The 22,074-nt window shown below is 40.1% G+C and overlaps 1 protein-coding gene and 1 pseudogene across 4 annotated transcripts in view; both read right to left on the bottom strand.

The window, feature by feature from the left end:
* Positions 1 to 4,570: 4,570 nt before the first annotated feature.
* LOC119048057 (uncharacterized) lies at positions 4,571 to 4,671 on the bottom strand (annotated as a pseudogene).
* A 3,905-nt stretch (positions 4,672 to 8,576) lies between these two features.
* The window catches only part of PDCD1LG2 (programmed cell death 1 ligand 2), a 107,868-nt gene continuing 94,370 nt past the window's right edge, over positions 8,577 to 22,074 (bottom strand). For all 4 annotated transcript variants that reach the window (XM_037143595.2, XM_037143592.2, XM_037143593.2 and 1 more), the window contains one exon: positions 8,577 to 14,537. In XM_037143595.2, the coding sequence (XP_036999490.2) occupies positions 14,532 to 14,537 (6 nt within the window). In that variant the 3' untranslated portion in view covers positions 8,577 to 14,531. The remainder of the gene's footprint in view (positions 14,538 to 22,074) is intronic.

The following is a 22,074-nucleotide window of genomic DNA, read 5'->3' as shown; positions in this document are numbered from 1 at the left end:
AGGTATCCCTGGACCCTACCTCCCTAAAAAAGGCCCTTCCTCCCAAGTCTTAGTATATTGCTCTGGTTGAACTAATAAACGAATAGCCCCTGAAGAACTTTACATTCTAAAACAGCATTGAGGCCCACACCAAATTCTCTCTAAAGGTGAGTCTTTAGGCAGGAGGATGGAGAAATGGGAAGGGTGTGTGTAGGGAGATGTGTAGAGATTTCCTAGTACCTCTCTTAACATACCCAGATGCAGCCCTTACTGATCCTATCTGGAGGCGATTTTTTGAGGCAATATAATCCCTAGTTACTGCCTCAAAATAAAACCCAGGATTTCACACTGGCCCCTTTGTATCCTGACATTAACCAGAAGGTAAATGGCAATCCTTTACAGGTTTCTTGTCCTGTGTCATTAGCCTCACTCTGTTTTTAGATACAAAGAGTTTTTAAAAACAAGATGTTTGAGTTTAAAAACAGTTTAGAAAAATATATAATAGTATTGAGAGAGAAATTTAGTAAGTTGACATAGTTCTCAATAAACCATACTAATGAGGTTTGGAGACCTGGTTCCTTTGATAATATAATGCCTAGAAGATTGTTAAGGACTTGTTTCAGTTGGTAGAGAAAAGTTCCTTTCAGGATAAGATATTGGGAGCCAAGTTGAGGATGAAAGAGTCCGGTCTGTGATATTGGTGTGAGACATGAATGAGGCTATAGTTAAGATCCAGGTGCTTCATGGAAGGGTAGAGCTGGAAGGGAATTCAAGAGCCATTTCATTCCCCCCACCCCACACCCCACCCCTTCCCAAAAGAACTAAAGTGACTAGTTTGAAAAAGCATAGAATCTTAGGGCAGAAGAGAGATAAATGCTCACCTCCTAAGGGATGAGTCCCTGACAGTCCCATGCTGCACGAATACAGGGGTGGGCAAAAGTAGGATTGCAATGGTGGGTACGGGAAACACAGTTTATTCTTGTACTATTGCTTATTTCTATTATTTGTCTTATTTTTGTCATTATTTTGTGTCCTTACTTATGATTTATGTTTTAGGTAATGATGGCTGGTAAATTAACCTACTTTTGCCCACTCCTGTATTTCGAGCAATGGGGTGATTAACCTTTTATGAATAGCTCTAATTGTTAGTGATTTATTTCTAGTTCTTGGACAAAACTCTACTTCAATGTAATGTATGTCCGTTGACCTTGGCTTTCATGTCCTGCCTTAATCATTCTTCTCTAGGTGAACTGTCCCTAGCTTCTGCAGGTATGCCTGGTCTGTGATGGTTTCCAGCTCCATCACCATCTTGGGCGGCTCCCCCAGGAGTCCCCACTTATCAATGTCCCAGTTAGCAAGCAGGGCTCAGAACAGAACAAACTACTCTACATATAGGCTGGTCTAGACTTCATAGGTAGAGCCAGACTATTTGTTCCCAGTTCTGGATAGTACCCTACTATTAGTGGTAGTGAAGTTCTTCATTTTTTAGCGATTGGATTTCAAGTCAACCTGCATTTGTATTTGTGGCACATTTGTAGTTTATGAATATGATATCACTCATATCACTTTATATTAAGCCCTCCTTTCCTATTAACTCCTAACAAAACAAGCTTCTGCCATCTTAGGTTGTGTGAATCAAAAGCAAGACTTTATTTTCTACCTTCTTGGTCTTGGCCTGGAGACTCAACCTGGGCTCTTAACTTAGAAAACTCTCATAAGTCTAACTGAATATTCTCCCTGCTTCATTAATCTTCAAATAGTATGAGCTAATCTACTATGTCTTCATCCCAGTAACTAGCATGAGAGAGGCAAACAAAAACAAGACAACTTTTTAACACTTGCTTTGTCAGCCTGCGCTCTTCTCCCAACCATGTTAACTTTGTCACATGTATATAAACCCAGTCCTTTGTTATATGCTGTGATAAAAATCAAGACTTTGAAAGATCCTGGGGACCTTTCCCCACTACAGCCCTGAAAAGGAGGAGATCCTGTGCCTGCCAGAGCTGGATTTGGTAGCTCCATGATTTTGGTAGCTCCCTGAGCTACCAAACTATTAATGCTACTTCAGAAGTTATGGGCAAGTTACCTAGCTTCCCTAAACCTATTTCCTTATCTATCAAAGGAGAACATTTGCCCCACTCCCTTTACCAGCTGTTAGTAAGGCTCAACTGGCACAAGAGGACATTTGAAAATGCTTTGCAAATTTTAACTTACCACAGAAATCTAAGTGACGATGATGATGATGATAATGATGATTTGTTACTAATGTTGAGTGCAAGTAATTTAGGCCTGATGGGCTTCCTTCTTACTGTTGTGTGCAATGTCTGTTAGCCCATCAGTTCCTGATTCAGCACTGAATCTAGGTTTCTGATCTGCCCTTGCCTTCCTGTTGGACTTATCTCCTCTGACACCTAACATAGGACCATATTGAGACTGTGGTTTTCTCATTGCCTTCTGTTGCCATTTTCAGTTTTGGACCTTGATACACATCAGGGTTTGTTGCACAATACTCAGTTCCCATGTGACAATTCCAACCCTGGGCAGCCTCCTCAGTTCAGTGCCCAGCTGGGTGTCCAACACCCAGGGACACTTAGTTTGTTAGAGGAATGGCTGAATACCTGAATGAAAGATAAAGGAAGGCTGCATTCATTCTCACTTCTGTACCTTTATGTGTTTTCATTCTCTCATAGACAGACAGACAGACAGGAAAACAGACATACAAATACATTCACAGATAGATAGATGACCAGTTAGACAGACAGGTAGGTAGACAGAATGACAGATATGTAGATCCAGTGAAACACCATATGCTAAAGCAGGTTTTAGGTGTTTTTGTTATACCATTTGCCCTCATTCAAGGCTGATTTTCAACAGATACTCACTGGCAAGGCTGCATAATTGTGGCAGATGGAACTGGATAGAAAATAACCACTGCCCCAAACACCCTAGTTACTTCACCATGCTGCCACCTCCTGAAATCTGTCCCTCCTCTGGGGCTCCCTGAGAGTCCCATAAGAACTTAGGAGTGACTCCAGGCTCAGCAAGTAGCTTCAGGGAAGATTCCCCAGCATTTGGATTCAGTGTCCATTCTGATTGGCCAATGCCGCTGCAGGGCAGGATGGTGATGCTTTTGAGTATCAGCTCTGCCCTCATTACTGATCTACTCTCTACCCATCCCTGAAAATCTCTCAGGCCCCCAGAGATTCTCGTTCCCTCCCTGCTCCAACCCACTCTGAATTCCTTTGAGTCTTATGTCTATTTCCATTCATCAGACACTTAATTGTATGTGGCCTTATTTTGCATACAACTTCTGTGTATGATGTATTTTTCCGGCTCCTTATAAATTCTTCAAGCTGCAGCATCTCTGAAAGAGGCTTTGTAGCCTTCACAACATCTCACACAGTGTTAAATGGGGGTTCTAAGTCCCAAGACAGGCCCTGATAGCTCCTGGGGACCTTTCTCTACTACAGCCCTGAAAGGGAGGAGATACTGTTGGGACGGTCCAATGACTGCCCTGACGCCACTCCTAACTGTCTCAGCAATGACAACTCAGAAAAGCAGAGCCTCTGTCAATCCAGGCTTGAGCTTTTTATTTTGCCTCTTGGGGGGGTGATAACTGCCTGTCAGACTGCCATTTTCCCTCACGCCTTTCAAATGTCACATTCCAGCATCCAGCACTCCCTGTCCTGTCCTTGTTTTCATCTTAGAAAACTCAGAAAAGTTTTTGTGCTTTAGAAAAACCTTCTCCCTCCCTCCCCTCGAATTTTCTGCTTTCAGGAGAGTGGTTCTTGAGGACAACTCCCCAGAGCATTGCTTGGAAAGACACAAGTGGCTCATCCTATCACATGTGAGTCAGATGCCCAGTTGCAGCCCAGTCATGCGTTGCCTGCAGAAGCTGAGGTGACGTCTGATTAAGCAGGCAGGATGCTGGCAACCCCAGTACTTTTTCAAACTTTCACTTAGTAAGCTTGTCTTTTATTTTCTCTTCAGAGTAGCTTCAAAACACAGGTGAAACTTTGCACCTGATGTAGGGGAAAAAACATGGGCTGTACATAGGAAAATTTTGGCTGACATACTACTATATTTGGTATTTGAGTGACTTTTGATTTTCAACAGACAGACAATACAATTCTAAAGTTTCAAAATATTAAATAAGTTTGCTACTTAAGATAATTTAAGACATTAATTTTAAATGTTATTTTTCAAATTAAAAATGTTAATTGTGTTTTAAATCCTTTCAAATACAGGAAACATACAAACAAAATAAGAATTCCTCATAATCTCATGGCTACTGTTCGTACCATTCTAACTTTACAGTTGAGAAAGCAAAGGAGAGGAAGGAAGGAAAAAAGGGAAGGATATGAGCTTTTAGATTTTCCAAATGTGTAAAAATAAAGTGGGGGACTCTGTAAACGTAATCCCAAAATTTTTCTAAAGAAATGACAGATATTTATATTCCTAATGACACTTTTATTGCCAGGAGTACCACTGCTATTTCAGGACATCACAGTGTCTCACTGATCACCAAGCTGCACAGAGCTCCAGCTTTCATATCCCAGAGGACAAATATTTCAAAGGACATGTACATATGTTTAACATGGAATGGTTCATGAATTTGCATGTCATCCTTCAGCAGGGGTCGTGCCCATCTTCTCTGTATCCTTCCAGTATGTGCTGCACAAGCAAGCTGTATAAAATATCTTACAAAAGTATGATACACTACCAACAATCTTACAAAATAGAAAAAAGGAGGAAATTACACACCACCCCACACTTTAACAAAGTCATAAAGTCTTTCCAGCCTTTAGTCCTATTCTCGCTTTTCTCTTCTTATTTATTTATTTATTTGTTGGATTTAACATTAGAATTCAAAGCAAACAATTATTACAAGACCACTCACATCATTGCCCCATTCTGATTCTCTCTCTCTCCTCCCCTTACCGTCACTTACTATCCTCAGGGGTCTAGGGCTTTTATAGAATTTCAGGTACAGAGAAGTGGCTTTGGTAACAGTTAGCTTAGGTTTGACTCTGGGCTCCACTGTATGGACTTGGGAAAATTACTAAGCAACTTTGCCTCAATTTTCTCATCTGTACGAATTTCTCATCCCTACTCATTGGGTTCTGTGAGCATGAAAAGAGATAATGTATGTAAGTTGAGTAATACAGTGATAAACTCAGAGTAAGTGCTCAATGTACAGAAACTTTTTTTCACTTAAAATTATAGCAATGATTTCATACTTCTATAATCTCCATTACTGCCATTTTATGGCTAGATAGTAGGGTAATGCAAATATAAATCACTGACTAGTTCATTTTTATTTTGTTTGACAGATTATTTCCAATTTGGAACCATCTACATAATACTGTAACTAATGTATTATTTTTCATATAATACATGTTTCACTTTAGTCTATAGATTTCCATTAGAAAAATCCTTGGAGTGGTATTTTGGGGTAAAAGTATGAAGCTTGATGTGGTTTTTTGAGCAAATTTTTTGTACTTTGCTTTTTTTCATTCATAGTTATGTCAAAACTTTCTTTTTAAAAATCATATATTTATATGTGCTTCCATGTCTTTAGCCTTTTCTAAATTTTTTGGATTATTTTCTTAGAGTAGATTTATGCACCGAATTTTTCCAACTGTAAGATGCACCAGACCATAAGACACACCTAGGTTTTAGAGGAAGAACATAGGAAAAAAATTTTTTGAAGCAAAAACTGTGGTAAAATATTTAATAACATAAATAACATAGGCTGCCGGTCCCCCTGCCCCACAGCGAGCCAGGTAAGCTACATTTGGACTATAAGATGCATCCCTCTTTTCCTCCCAATTTTGAGAAGGAAAGTGCGTCATATAGTCCAAACAGCACAGTAAGTATAATTACTTGAACAAATGGTATGACAAATCATATGGCCTCTTATCTATGGACAAATCACCCTCCAAAACAATTGTATGTACTGATTTATATGACCACTGACAATTTATGAATCTACCAATTTAACAACATATTCTGTTATGATCTTAAAAGCTTTCCCATTATAATGATTGAAAAGACCTACTTAAGTTTTGTTTGATTTAAATTTTAAATTACCTGTGAGTTCAGCATTTTATTTTCTGAAATTTGAAGCAAGGAGAACTGAGACCCTGGGCAGCTACCTGTTTTGATTGTGCCTAATTCCATTTCTCCTCGATCTGAACTACTCAAAATTCCAGGCATTTGTTGCTTCCTCTGGACTCTTGTAGATGTTCTGTTTTAACACAGAATTCTATTTTTATAGAACAAACAGAACTAAGCAGAAAACATGCTACTGTCTTAGAGTTACTTCTGCTAAGAGGAGCCTGCTGTTGAGAATACACAGTTACAGACATGATATTATGGGAAGCAGCTGATGGCCACCAGAAGCACCCTTATAAAAGACACTTACTTGCTGACATCACCAAGGTCTTATCTTAAAAGTTCAGAAATGTGATTTTGTGTGCTCAGAATTAGACTAAAAGACTGGGTGGTGCTAACCAAACTTTGAAAACACTTTTCTACAATAAGAAAATAAAATACCATTAACCTGCAAATCAGAAACTTGCTTCAGAACATTCTGTTCCCATAGAAAAGTCTACGTGAGAAGTGAAATTATAATCAGGTTCTCGGTAACGATGGAGTTAGGATGGGGCAAGGAGTGGGAATGGTGGCCGGAATGATTTCAGTGACTGATATCATCAGGCTGTGTGAATCTGATGCATTCATTGCCACTACAGGGACAGACCAGACAGGTGATAGGAATGTATGGGCCAAGGATGCTTCTCCATTGGACAGGCTTGGGATTCACTAACACATTTCGCCATGCTGACCTCTTTCCTAGACTTCGTGCACATTGCCTTCATTTCAATTCCACAATATTTGCTAAGTATATTCTATGTACCATTTTTTGTATTGGTTTCTGAAACTACTTAAATACATAAAAATCTACTTCTGTTCCCAGGCATCTAAGAGACTTTTGGAGAAAAACGAACACACATATAATTAAAAAATACCATATGACAAGAGCTTGACTGTGTCACAGGTCTAGGTTCTGATTTCTTGTCACATGGTTAGCTTGCAGAACTTTAAGACTAGCTCTGCTATGTAACATGAGCAACTTATCAAATTTCACTGGGCCTTAGTTTGCTTACATGTAAAATGGAGAGAAGAATAGTCCCTACTTTATTGAATTGTGTTTAAATGAGATAATGCAGTAAAGCAATTAGAACAATGTCTGGCACATGGTATGAAAGTTACCTATAATGGTCCTGGCTGGTGTGGCTCAGTGGATTGAGTGCCAGCCTGCGAACCAAAGTGTCCTTGCTTGGATTCCCAGTCAGGGTACATACCTGGGTTATGGGCCATGTCTCCATTTGCCGGCACATGAGAAGCAACCACCATTGATGTTTCTCTCCCTCTCTTTTTCCCTCCCTTCCCCTCTCTAAAAAAAGTTAGCTATAATGATAACCTCAATTAACCTCATGATGGCTACTGGCAACATGACATGGGCCATCTGGTATTTCAAGATCAACAAAAGGAGGAATGTATAGTCTAACCCTCCCTAGAACTTTAACACATTTATATGCCATGATAGTCAGAAATATACTATCAGGAAAAATGGGATGATTAACTTCTGAAAATGTGACACTTTATCTCAAAGTTGGAAGTGCTTTTCCTCATAGGTCTTATATGATAGTGATTTTTTTGGTTCACAGGCCGGCAGTCAATCAATCCACTGAGCCACACCAGCCAAGGCGATAGTGATTTTTTTAAAGAATAGGCTCCTGACATCCTGTGCTCTACATTCCAGGAAAAGTCCATAAATACATTTTGACACTTTCAGGACCTCAGAACAAAGGTTATCATTTTGATTCGATGCATCTGTCCCAACATTTAGCACATCCCAGGGTTACATTCAATTTTTATTTCTCAGGCTAGTTGTGAATTCCTTGAAGATAAGACCATGACATAGCCATCTTTGATTCTTAGCCCTTAACATAGAGTCCTGTGTATAGTAAGAGCTCATCCGTTGTCGACTGATTCAATAAATGGTGTTGGTAGTGGACATTGGTGTCTACCTCTCCAGCATCCATTCCTACTTGGGGGACCTATTAGACATCCTACTGTGGTTCAAATGTTGTAAATGGAGCTCCAGACTCAAGACATTACTCACATATTCTTTTTGTTTCAGTGATTGGTTTAGGAAAGGGCAGATGATGTAAACTTGTCCAGAGCATGTCTTTGGATTTTTTTTTGGAATTCTCAAGAAAATACTCTCTCTTTTTTTCTTGAATTTGAACATAGAAGGTTTTGTAACTCCTGAGAGCCATCCTGTAATCATGAAGACAGACTGTCATGGCCTTTGGGTTTTGTCTAGGCTCAGATTCCAACATATTTGCAGGTACAGGGGCAGAATCTAGCTGAGGAGTAAAAGGCTTATACTCCAGAAAACTTACAATATTTTTTTCTTCTACACCAAGTTTAAATTTTTATTTTGTTATTATTTTTATTGTCGTTCTATTACAGTTGTCCTGATTTTCCCCATTGTGCTCTCTTGTCCCACCCACTCCCCACTCCCACAGTCAATCCCCTTCCAGTTGTCCATGTCCATGGGTCATTTGTACTTGTTCTTCAGCTAGGCCCTTCCCCTTCTTTCCTCCCTTATCCCCCTCCTTTCTTAAATTTATATTAGAAGAAACCTAGCTCATAGATACGTGGATGGATTCTAAGGGTATTAGATATCCTCAGAACAGAACATTGGGTTGGGGCCAAATTTAGGGAACCTAGATATAATACAGCTTTCATAGAGTTTTGGACTTAATGCTATGACAGATTGTTATAGTAACAGTCCCCAGGGAATCAGGCCACTTTGGTTCCCCCATGGCTCTCTGACTTTCTTTGGCCAATGGGACATTAGCAAATGTGATGCCAGCAGAAACCTGAAAAGCACTTGCACACTGGGGCTTGCCTTCTTTTGTGCCATGTATGGACCAGCTTTCATGCTGAAGAAGTATAGACTAACCTGGAGACACATGGCTCAGCCAGTAGCCCGAACCAACTCTAAGACATGTGAGTCATCTAAGACCAGCATCCTCCAGCCAATCTGTCAACTGATTGCAAATGCATAAGCAAGCCCATGTAAAGCAAAAATGACTCCCACCAGCTGAGCCCAGCACAAATTGTTTAAGCTATAAAATCATAAAAACACAAATAATAAATGTAAGCCACTAAGTTTTGTTACACAGCAAGAGCTAGCTGAAACACATGTATTCTTAAACAGATAGGGGTGGCTCTATTGGCTTACTTCGTTGCCTGAAACCTGTGCTCTACTGTAAGCTACATTCAATGATGTTCCATGGACAGAATTTCTCTGACATAATGTACAGGAAGAATTCTAAAGGGTTAGAAAGGTAGAGATAATGGAGTAATTTATCATGTGTAACCTGTGCATCTTTCCTTACCCCACTAGGCTCTGAAAATGTCCAAGGAATATTCATTTCACCAAAGCATTGGGAAATGCATTACCAAGAGAGCCAAGCAATCATAAATATCTCCAGCTGGCTGTTTTCTGTAGGCCAAGGACGATAGTGGGGAATGCTGCTATTGAGATGGGCTTCCTGATTTCAGTAGGTAAGATGAGATCCCAGAGTGACAATCAGAATTTGTTACTTAAAGGGGTCTCTGGTGGTAATTGATCCTAACAATTAAACATATGGCCAGACTACCAAAGCATTATTTGATCTATGGAATAGAAATCTTACTTGAGTTCTCACCCCTGAGAATCAAAGCTTTTTCAATTCCCGGACCTTATCAGTTCACAGATCTGAAGCTCCTGGTTGAAGAGAAAGATGAGACCCCCTTGAGAAAGGACCCTGCAATAATGCCACAGAGATTTATGGTAGGTCTTCCTCCAAGCCATCCCCAAAGGGGCTTGAAGTCATTTACTAAGGTGTCTGTGCATTGGGAGAAATGGAAATACCCGGACTTTTCAGGGATTCCTAAGCACTACTCTGAAATGACACTAATGTTTAGGAACTCCCAAGTGCCACTGTGGTCCACTGGTCAAAATAGGGGCTTACGAAAGTCCTCCTTATCTGTGGTTTCACTTCCCACAGTTTTAGTTACCGGCAGTGAACTGTGGTATGAAAATATTAAATGGAAAATTTCAGATATAAACACTTCATAAGTTTTCGATTGTGAGCCCTTTTAAGTACCGTGATAAAATGTCACCCCGACCTGCGATTTCCTGTCATATCCATTAATACTTTGTCCATTGTATCTTTGTTGTATTTGCTCTCTGCTGATATGTCACTTAGTAGCCATCTCAGTTATCAAATTGACTGTCACAGTATTTCAGTGATTGTGTTCAAGTAACCTTATTTTACTTAATAACAGCCCACAAATCAGAGTAGTGATGCTGGAAATTAGGACATGCCAAATAAAACATGTAAAATATTTCCTTTAAGCGAAAAAATGAGAACAGTAAGATATTTTCAAGAGAGACTACATTCACATAAATTTTATTAGAGTATATTGATACAATTGTTGTTTTTACTTTCTTTTTAATTGTATTTTGTTGATTATGGTTTTCGCAATTTTTTCCCCTTTGCCCCCCTCCGCCCAGCCCCACCAACCCTTCAGGCAGTTCCCACACTATTGTCCAGGTCCATGGGTCATGCATGTATGTTCTTTGGCTACTCCATTTCCTATTCTATATTTTACACCCCCATAACTCTTCTGTAACTACCAATTTGTACTTCTTATCCCTGCACCCTTTTTGCCCATTCCTCTGACTCTCATCTGGTAACCATTAAAGTGTTTTCTGTATTTATAATTCTATTTCTGTTCTGCTCATTTGCTTATTTTGTTTTTTTATATGTATTTATTGACGTATTGCTCACAGTTTTGATCATGTTTTTCTTAAATAATTTCCTTTAACATTTTATATAATGGTTTGGGGATGATGAACTAACTCCTTTAGCTTTTTCTTGTCTGGGAAGCTCTTTGTTTGCCCTTTGATTCTACATGATAGCTTTGCTGGGTAGAGTAATATTGGCTGTACGTCCCTGCTTTTCATGACATTGAATATTTCTTGCCAATCCTTTCTAGCATGGAAGGTTTCCTTTGAGAAATCAGCTGACAGCCTTATGGGAACTCCATTGTAGGTAACTAACTGCTTTTCTCTTTTAAGATTATCTCTTTGTCTTTAACCTTTGTGATTTTAATTATGTGTCTTGGTGTGGGCCTTTTTAGGTTCACCTTGTTTGGGACTTTCTGTGCTTTCTGGACTTGTATGTCCATTTTCTTCACCATTTTAGGGAAGTTTTTGTCATTATTTTTTCAAAAAGGCTTTCAATTTCTTGTTCTCTCTAACCTCATTTTGGCACCCCCATGATGTGAATGTTGAAATACTTGAAGTTGTCCCAGAGGTTCCTTAAACTATCCTCATTTTTTTATTCTTTTTTTCTCTTTGTTGTTCTGATTGGGTATTTTTTATATTGCTTTCATTCATTTTACTGTTGATTCCCTATACATTATTCTTCATTTCAGTTAGTGTATTCTTCATTTCTGACTGGTTCTTTTTCATGGTTTCCATGACCTTTTTTATGCTATTGAAGTTCTCTCTGAGTTCATCTGCTCTTCTCCTGAGATCATTGAGCATCCGTATAACCAGTGTTTTTAACTCTGTGGCTAATAGATTGCTTGTCTAAATTTTGTTTAGTTCTTTCTCTGGAGTTTTGATCTGTTCTTTCATTTGGGCCATGTTTCTTTGTCTCCTTATTTTGGCAGCTTCCCTGTTTTTGTTTTGCTGTATTAGGCAGAGCTGCTATAGTAGGTGTCCTCCTGTAGAGTCCAGTGGCACAGCCTTCCTGATCACCCAAGCTGGGTACTCCAGGTGCACCCACTGTGTGGGCTGTGTACACCATCCTCTTGTAGTCAAACCTTGATTGCTGGGACCTCTCACTCCTTAGATATCCCTCCCAATTTTTACTGCCACATGTGGATGTGGGACCAGACTGTTGCACTCCCTCTTACCAGTCTCAGTGTGGTTTCTTTAATTCTGTAGTTGTAGGAACTCCATTCATCTTGATATCTGGTGTTTCTGAATAATGGTTGTTCTGTACTTTAGTTGTAATTTCTTACTGTGCCTACTTTATAAATTAAACTTCATCATAGTTGTGTTTGTGTAGGAAACAAGCAGTAAATATCAGCACTATTTGTGGTTTCAGGCATCCACAGGGCATCTTCCATAGATAAGGGAAGAATAGTGTATAGTGGCCAGGTGTTAAGTGGAGTTTGGGCCCAATTCGATTTCATCATCATAGATCATTAAAAAGGGTAATTAGGAAGACCAGTCAGCAATATAGGTGTGAGCTTATGATACAATGACAAATCTGAAAACAGGATAGAAGATTACATGTTACAGCTATAGCTGAAATTCCGTACATGTCTGGATGAAGAACAAATACCGACAGCAAAAGTGAAAATATATTTGCTTGGATGATGAGATCATAGGTGATTTTTGTTTGTAGGCTCTTTCTCAATTCCTTAAACTCTCCCAAATGCCATTTTTGCTTCCTCTGTAAAAGGTACTTTTTTTTAACTTAAAACTCATCTAGTACTTTTATTTTAAAGATGGCCATGTATATACTTTTTAACCAATCATACTGAGATTAAAAAGTGTAGCCATTCTCAATATTATAATGATTCTCATAGCCAATCATGCATGAGGTGTCTATCACATGCAAGATGTCCCACGAATGACAAAAATCCCACAATTTCCCTGCTTTCCAGGAACTTACATTGCAAGATGGAAACAGGACAAGTGCTTAAATGCACGTAATTTAACACTGAGAAAGAAGCTCTCCAGAGAGGAACAGAGAAAACATTCCTCTGCCTGAAGTAAGAGCTCATATTCAGTTGGGGAAAATCAGAAAATATTCACTGGCAGAACTAGCATCTGAAGGGTGGATAGAATTTTGCCAGGGAGAAGTGAGGTTCCAGAAAGGAGGTATTCTGTGTAGAATAGATCCCGTACATGGTACTTGAAACTGATGCTGGTATAACATAGCTGGAAATTCCTTGGAAATCCCTTAGGAGTAGAATTCAGGAGAAACATTCTGCAGCTCTGATAGGGTCCAGGCACTGTCTACTTAGCAAAGGATAGCGGCTGGCACATAAGGGATTACCAAGGAATCCCCTTTATACACACACACACACACACACACACACACACACACACATGGATGGTTCATGGGTCAACTAATGCCTTGAGTTTCATGGCTCCATCACAGATATAAAATTTAACATGAATAAACTGTTGCTGCTGTGCCTAGTTACCCACCCCCGACCCCATCTTGACATACACACAACGGGATTTGAATAGTGCCAACAATCAAAGGCCTTGAGTAGCTAGTTTCACAGATGTGGAAACTAAACTACTCAAGGGTAAGTTTAAAGTCATAAACCCCAATAGATGGTTATCTTGTGATTACATGGGAGAATGTTCTTTCATGTCAGAGGTGCACACTAACTCAGCCAGTGCTGATATTTTGAATGGTTCAGGAAAAAAAAGATCTTTGTATACTTAAAAATTTGTGGTAAGTTTGAAATTATTTTAAAATTTTAAAAGTACTTAAATATTAAAACTTAAAAGTAAAATCTGATATGGCACTTAAAAAAATAGTCATATACAGGGCCAGGAAATAAGCCTTTGGTTGGGGCTTTGACCATTATGCTACTCATCTGAGATCCTTGCAGCATAATTGCATGCCAAAATTTTTAAATGTATATCACTGGTTTCCAAGGTTAATAAAAAAAAAACCCAGAATTTATGGAAAGAAACATGTAGTTTAGAACAACAACAAAAAGTCACCAGTCAACATGGTGCCATTACAGGCGAAATAAATGCTCTGTGATTTAGACCTCACAAAAATTCTCAGTGACTTTTCTCCACAATTTGTAGTTGGCCACTCTGTGTACTTACATGCTTTCTGTTCATTAGAACAACTCAAATGCATTCAGGATTCCAGTAAGCCATAAAACATGTAAATTATGGCTTGACTTTGTATAAAGCCTTGTCTGTGATCTGACATTCTTGACAGGTTTTTCCGGTATACAGAGGGAACAACGTATAAAAATAACTCTATTGGCAATCTGTCTTCTTCTGTAATGAAAATTTCCACTTATCTCTGTTTCTAGAAATTACTTTGGAATTCTTCAGTCTGACAGCAAGAAGGAGCCTCAGGACACTCACTGGGGTCCAGGATCCAAAGTGGTCATCTTCTAAAGTGCAACAGTGCTCACTCCATCACAGGCTGCAGAGATGAGAGCCGGAGGGCTGCCTGACTTCCTCTAAGCACACCATGGCCAGGGGCCAACTAGTCTTGTTGCAGTCTCCAGATTAAAGTGCTGGGTCATACAAGGCATTTGAAAATTACAAACATGTTCTGTGGGCCAGAGGATTCTCATCCAAGGTCCAGAAGCTTCTTGAGGATGTCTCATCAACTCACCTCAGCTCTGGAGACACAGGTTCAAATCTGAGGAGAAAAGTCCACAAATAGGAAAATTACATTTCTGATCAGAAAATAAAGGACTTCTCCAAAACCAGACTGGAGTGAAGGAGAAACGACTTTAGGGGGAAAAGCTCATCTATATGGAGGTAGCATGGTTCAAAACCTTTCTTTCTACCCCCTCTACTGTTGCCCTAAATCCGTCTTTAACCTCTCTCTTCAGACCTATGGCAAGAGCCTTCTTCCCTCTGTTCTCTGGATTGCAGACAGCTCAGTGCTACTGAAGCATAGTTCACAGGGCTCCCCTGTTCAGAATTGTTTATAGTTCCTCACTGTGCCAGATATTTGTTTGTTCCCAGGACTCAGCCTCCACCCTGCTCTATGCTGCTCACGTCCCAGGAGGTTGACATTGTGGACTTCAACACTGGGCTCTCAGTCCCCTGGCTTTCAACCCATTCTTTTTCTCGGCCTAGGAGAGAAAGGAGATCACATCAGGTGGCAGAGTGAGGCTGGGGTATTCGTTCTCAGCAACCTCCCAGACAGTTCACAGGTTGAGTTTATCCCTCCGTTAAAGCCCATAGCTCCTTGCAGGTGTCCCTTTCCTCTTGCTGTCCTCACCAGGGTTCTGGTGACTGCATCCTTCTTTTTCTGCTTCAGGCCTAGGGATGGTTAAGTGTTTCCTGCTTTTGTTAATTCCAGAGTACTCTTGTTGATCTTGCCTAACCTTGCTGTCTTTGTAAGCAGTAAAAACTTGTAAAATGCTTTGTCACCCCTTCTGTAAACCCTCTATTTCCTGCTGAGACCTGCCTGAGGCATCCACGCCCAGTGTGTAAAATTTAATCTCCTTTGCCTGAAATTCATGGCTCATAATCTGGCCCCCAGAAGTCTTTCCTGTAAAGTTACACATGGCTCTTTTCCAACTAGGATCACACGCCTTTTCCAACAGATCCCCTGTCTCCCTGCTTCTCTGCCTGATCTCCTATGTCCCCTCTATCTAGACAAAGGGCTCATGAAAAAACAAACAAACAAACAAAACACCATAGAGACTGGATCAGTTGCTGGGGGATATATAGAAAGCTGATGTCTTTTATTTTAACTTTAACATGCCAGGAAGAACAGTTTTTTGAGAACCTTATCTCCAACACTCAATTGTATGGCTTTTGGATGATTATTGTTGTACTTAATTTATTCTTACAATTTCCAAATAGTCTACCTGACACAGAATCTTGAAAATAGCAGACACTTACTTAATACATGTTTGAGAGTGGATGAATGAATGAATGAGGAGCATTATACTGGAAATAACAAGACATTGTGTTTTTCTTTTTTTAAGTATATTTTATTGATTAGGCTATTATAGTTTTCCCAGTTTTTCCCCTTTACCTTCCTCTGCCTGGTATCCCCCTTCTCTCCAGCAATCCCCCACCTTTAGGTCATGTTCATAGGTTGTACATATAAGTTCTTTGGCTTCTCTATCTTCTATACTATTCTTAACCTCCCCCTGTCTATTTTGTACCTACCAATTATGCTTCTTAATCCCAGTACCCTGACCCCATTCTCCCCCTCCCCCTTCTCACTGATAACCCTCCAAATGATCTCCGTATCTATGATACTGTTCCTGTTCTAGTTTTTGCTTAGTTTTTGTTTTTTAGAATAGGTTCTTGATAGTTGTGAGTTTGTTGTCATTTTAATATTCATAGTTGTGATCTTCTTTTTCTTAAATTAAGTCCCTTCAACATTTCATGTAATAATGGCTTAGTGATAATGAACTCCTTTAGTTTTTTCTTGTCTGGGTAGCACTTTATCTGTCCTTTCATTCTAAATGGTAGCTCTGCTGGATAGAGTAATCTTAGTTGTAGTTCCTTGCTTTTCATCACTTTGAATACTTCCTACCAGTTTCTTCTTGGCCTGCAAAGTTTCTTTTGAGAAATCAGCTAATAGTTTTATGGGAATTCCCTTGTAGGTAACTCTCTGCTTTTCTCTTGCTGCTTTTAAGATCTCTGTTTATCTTTAACCTTTGGCATCTTAATTATGTCTTGGTATGGTCCTCTTTGGGTCCAACTTGTTTGGTATTCTCTGGACTTGTATGACTATTTCCTTTGCCAAATTAGTTTTTTATTTCTTCCTCTTCTTCTTCTCCTTTTGGCACCCCTATGATTCAAATGTTGGACCTTTTGGAGAGGTCCAAGAGTCTTCTTATTCTTTCCTTATTTTTTTTGAACACTTGTTTCTTCATTCTGTTCTGGTTAATTGTTTATTTCTTCCTTGGGTTCCAAATCATTCATTTGAACCCCAGCTTCTTTCCCTTCACCATTGGTTCCCTGTGGATTTATCTTTCACTTAGTGTAGACTTCACTTCTTTTATGCTTTTGTCATACTCAGTGAGTTCTCTGAGCATCCTTATCACCAGTGTTTTGAACTCTATATCTGCTAGATTGGCTACCTCTGTTTGGTTTAGTTCTTTTTCTGGGGTCTTGTTCTGCTCTTTCATTTGGGCCATATTTCTTCATCTCCTTGTTTGGGTAGCCTCCCTGTGTCTGTTTCTGTGTATTAGGTAGAGCTGCTTTGATTCCCTGTCTTAGCACACCTGTTAAGTTATATAGGGCAGAGCCTTAGGTATTCGCCAGGGTGTGGTAACCCACTTCACCACTTTGTGGCTTTGTATGTGGGGGAGGGGTTGGCAAGGGGACAGTGCTGCTGCCTGGCTGCTGGAGCCTTGCTCAGCACTCATCCTATTTCCTGTCTCTTCACCTACTTCCATATGTGACTGGCACCCTTCTAGCTCTTGCCCTGGTGTTTCACAGAGTGGGTGGATTTGCATACATTTTAGGACCATGTGGGCCCTTTAAATGGACTCTCCTGAGAAACCAGCAATTTATTCCACTACCCCAACCCCTAGTGGTTTTTACAGCCAGAGGCTATGAGGCTTTATTTTCCTGGCACCGGAAGCCTGGGCTTCGCAGTCTGTCCTAGGGCGGGGATCTCTTGTTCCCAAGGTATCCCTCCCAGTTTTTATCCACCACACATGAATGTGGGACCCTCTGTTCTGCTGGTTGCTGCCTTTCAGCCTCCACCTAGCCACTGCCATGCCATGTCCCCTCCCTCTTGGCTCCCGCCTCTGCCCCTCCTACCCATCTGGATGAATATGACTTTTTAAAATCTTTGGTTGTCGGACTGCCATACAGTTTGATTTTCTGACAGTTCTAGGTATTCCTTGTTTTGAGGTTATTTGTGATCTTTCTTATGATTGTGCAAAGAGGCAAAGTGTGTCTACCTATGCCTCCATCTTGACAAGAAGTCCTGTGTTTTTCTTAACATCCCTTAGCTTTAATCTCACTTTCTCTAAAAGGAGGAAGTCAGGTATGCAGGCTCTAACAAACCACAGCTTGATGACTAAAATAAATCATTTTTAAAGGCAGTATGATATACACTTATGGCATCAGAATCCACAACTAGAGTTTTACTGGTTGACAGCTTGGTTGCTTGTGTAAGAGCAAGAACCCATGTGACCAAATTGTAGCACAAGTGGGTGAGGTTAGCTGCAAGAATAATTTACACAAATGGAAAGGGCAATGTGGCATATACAAGGACTCAGGTGGCCTTAGTTCTACCACTAAGTTATAAGATGACCTAGTGCAGTCACCTCATCTTTTACATCCTTGTAGTATATATTCATCCATTCTAGGCTGGCTGGGCTAAGAATCTCTGATACGCAACTAAGACATTGGTAGGTGTCATTGAAAGGGCATATAGTGTTTCCCTTCTTAAAGTTGACTAGGGCCCAGTGGAGAGTCTTATGTAATGCATCGGGTGGCAGGGAGAAGTGGTTAAAAGGGCTTCAGAAAGTTAGCTCTTTATCTAGTAAGCATCTGTGGGTAATTAAATGTGATACATTGGAACAGTTAAAGATGTATTAAACTATAGGCAAAGTTCAGGAAACATATAAAAAGAAATCAATACATGGTTCCAAAACATAAAGATAATAATTATGGGCATTTTAATGTTTTTGTTTTACCTTTTCAGGGGAGAAAGGAGGTATGGTAGATATATTAAAACTATTTTATAGGACTTCTGGCCAAGATGGAGGCATAGGTAGACACTGTGCTTCGTTGCACAACCAAAAGGATGATGACAATTTAAAAACAAAAACCAACCAGAACTGACAGACAATCGAATCGTATCGAAGTTCAACACCTAAGGAGTTAAAGTAGACACATTCATCCAGACCAGTAGGAGGGGCAGAAATGGGCACTCAGAGAAGACTCTTGGCAAAGTGGTGGTGGAGGACCAGGGTGGGCAAGGCAGTGGCTTGTGGACCCACCACTAGATTGTAAAACAGGGCACACAAGGCTGCAGCTGGCCGGCAAGACTACAGCAGTGGTTGATGGAGCAGGCAGTCCCACATTTGCATGCAGATAAACCAGGAGGAATAACTGGGGAGTGAGACAGACCCCACAACCCACAGCTCCAGCATGGGAAAATAAAACTTCAACCACTGACTGGAAACACCTGTAGGGGTTGAGGCAGCAGAGAGAGAAACTCCCAACCTTACAAGAGAGTTCATTGGAGAGACCCACAGGGTCCTAGAACATACACAAGCCCATCCACTTGGGAATCAGCACCAGAAGGGCCCAATTTGCTTGTGGGAAGCGGGAAAGACCGAAAGCTGGCAGAGAGCAGAGCAAGTGCCATTGTTCCCTCTCAGACTGCTTCCCCATAACTCTGCTTCTTCATACAGAGTTATGATGAAGCAACGTGGGTTCCCCTCCTGAGCGAATATATAATGCTCCACCCCTCACTAAGTAACAAGCACATCAAGATTAAAAAAAGGCCCAAATGAAAGAACAGATCAAAGCTCCAGAACAAATGCAACTAAGCAACGAAGAGATAGCTAACCTATCAGGATGCACAGCTCAAAGCACTGGTGATCAGGATGCTCACAGAATTGGTTGAATTTGGTACCAAATTAGATGAAAAAATGAAGGCTATGCTAAGTAAAATAAAGGAAAATGTACAGGGAATCAATAGTGATGGGAAGGAAACTGGGACTCAAATCAATGGTGTGGACCAGAAGGAAGAAAGAAACATCCAACCAGAAAAGAATGAAGAAATAAGAATTCAGAAAAATAAGGAGAGACTTAGGAACCTCCAGGACATCTTTAAACGTTCCAGCATCCAAATTATAGGGGTACCAGAAGGAGAAGAGGAAGAGCAATAAGTGGAAAAGTTATTTGAACAAATAATAAAGGAGAACTTCCCCAATCTGGCAAAGGAAATAGACCTCCAGGAAGTCCAGGAACTCAGAGAGTCCCAAAAAAGGTGGACCCAAGGAGGAACACACCAAGGCACATCATAATTACATTACCCAAGATTAAAAATAAAGAGAGAATCTTAGAAGCAGCAAGAGAAAAGGAGATAGTTATCTACAAAGAAGTTTCCATCAGACTGTCAGCTGATTTCTCAAAAGAGACCTTACAGGCAGGAAGGGGCTAGAAAGAACTATTCCAAGTCATGAAAGGCAAGGACCTACATCCAAGATTGCTCTGTTCAGCAAAGTTTTTATTTAGAATGGAAATGGAAATGGAAAAGCAGATAAAGTGCTTCTCAGATAAGGTCAAGTTAGAGTTCATCATCACCAAGCCCTTATTATATGAAATGTTAAAAAGAAGATAAAAATATGAACTGTAAAATAACAGCAAACTCACAATTATTAACAACCACACCTAAAACAAAAAGAAAAACAAATTAAGCAAACAACTAGAACAGGAACAGAACCACAGAAATGGAGATCACATGGACCATTATCAACAGAGGAGTGGGAGGGGGAGAGAAGGGGAAAAGGTACACAGATTAAGCAGCATAGATGGTAGGTAGAAAATAGACAGGGGGAGGGTAAAAACAGTATAGGAAATGCAGAAGCCAAACAACATATATGTACAACCCATGGACATGAACTAAATGGGGGCAGTGTGGGTGGGAGAGGGTATTCAGGGTGTAGGGGAATGAAGGGGAGAAAATGGGATAACTGTAATAGCATAATCAATAAAATATATTTAAAAATAAAACCATTTTTTAAATAGAGCATTAATGATGTGGTAAGTATATTTTCATATCTTACTTTTTTCTTTTTAATATATAGAAATCATTTTCCCATATTATTAGTCCTCAGAAACAGAATTTTAAATGGTAGCATATGTTCTATTGAGTAGAGGTTCCAGTTATATTAGTCAGGGTAGACTAGATTATGCCACAATGACAACTCCAATATAATATACAAAGGTATATTCATGCTCATGGTCCATGTCCACTGTGGCTCAGCAGGGGCCTCTGTTATTTGTAGTTACTCAGAGACCCAGGGTGATATAGCAATCACTAGCTCAAATGTTGCTTGTCACCATGCCAGATGTAAAAAGAAAATATGGCAAAGTACACACTAGCTCTTATACCTTCTACCCAGAAGTAAAACACATCAGTTAGGCCTACATTTACAGCCTAAACCAAGTCACATGACCACACTTAACTACCAATTAATTGCAGAGAAGTACAAACTTATTGTGCACACAAAAGCAAGAGATCCAAGAAATATGTGAAATAACTCTAATGACCACCACATCCATAAAGGACAAGGATGAGAATAAGCTATCTCTTTAGTCAGTTACTTTGACCCAAGTCTTTTTATTTTATACTTGAAGACCCACCTGGGGATACTGAGAAGTCTGGATTTTTAGAAGAATAAGAACAGGCAGCACCTTCCCCAGAGTTGCTCAGAAAGTTAGGGGCAGAGACATGGAGTGGAAAACCCGGTCCTGAGCAGCTGTTATTTGAGCTTCCAAGGCCTGTTGGGCACTCCCACAGTAATCACGTCTCACTTAAGTCTCTGGTCAGTGAAGCAAAACCAACAAGCCCTTCCCTGCTTAAGTAGAAAGGGACAATATTTATCTGAATAAAGTCTTATTCGAAGTGAGTGCAGTAGACATGCTCTGTCCAAGTCCCAAGATTCCATCTCCCAAGGCAATGCTAAGTAAGAAAGCGAGAGCCCAGAATGGCTTCTGAACAGCCTGGAACTCAACACTGTCGCAACACAGTGTTTGGGGATGAGGCAGAGCTGTTGTGGCAGAGAATGGGGGTGGGAGAGTGAGAGCCCTGAGCTGGTTGGGCCTCATTACTTTCTAGTGGGGCCTGTCCTCAGACTTCAGTCAGGAAGCTAAGGTAGGAGTGGGCTGGCATTAGATCATTTAGTACAGAAACAAGTACATCGACTATGGGGGAAGGTAGAAAGCCAGGGAGAACCTCTAGGTCACAAGTCAGCAAACTTTCTCTGTAAAGGGCCAGATCGTAAAAAATTTAGATATATTGTAAAAAATTACATATATATATGTGTATATATATTATATTCTCCTATAACATAAAAATAATAATTATGGGCATTTCATTAGAAACACACACACACACACATACTTCTCTATTGGAATTATTCAACTCTGCCAGCAAAGGCAGGGGAGAGGGTGTGGATGTTTTGTGGGATGGGGGAGGGCACAATGAGCACGGATTTGTTTCAATGAGA

This window comes from Artibeus jamaicensis, unplaced genomic scaffold, assembly GCF_021234435.1.
Source record: "Artibeus jamaicensis isolate MK-2021 breed Jamaican fruit bat unplaced genomic scaffold, CSHL_Jam_final scaffold_1964, whole genome shotgun sequence".
Lineage (NCBI taxonomy): Eukaryota > Metazoa > Chordata > Mammalia > Chiroptera > Phyllostomidae > Artibeus > Artibeus jamaicensis.
This window is presented reverse-complemented; position numbering and strand designations above follow the sequence as displayed.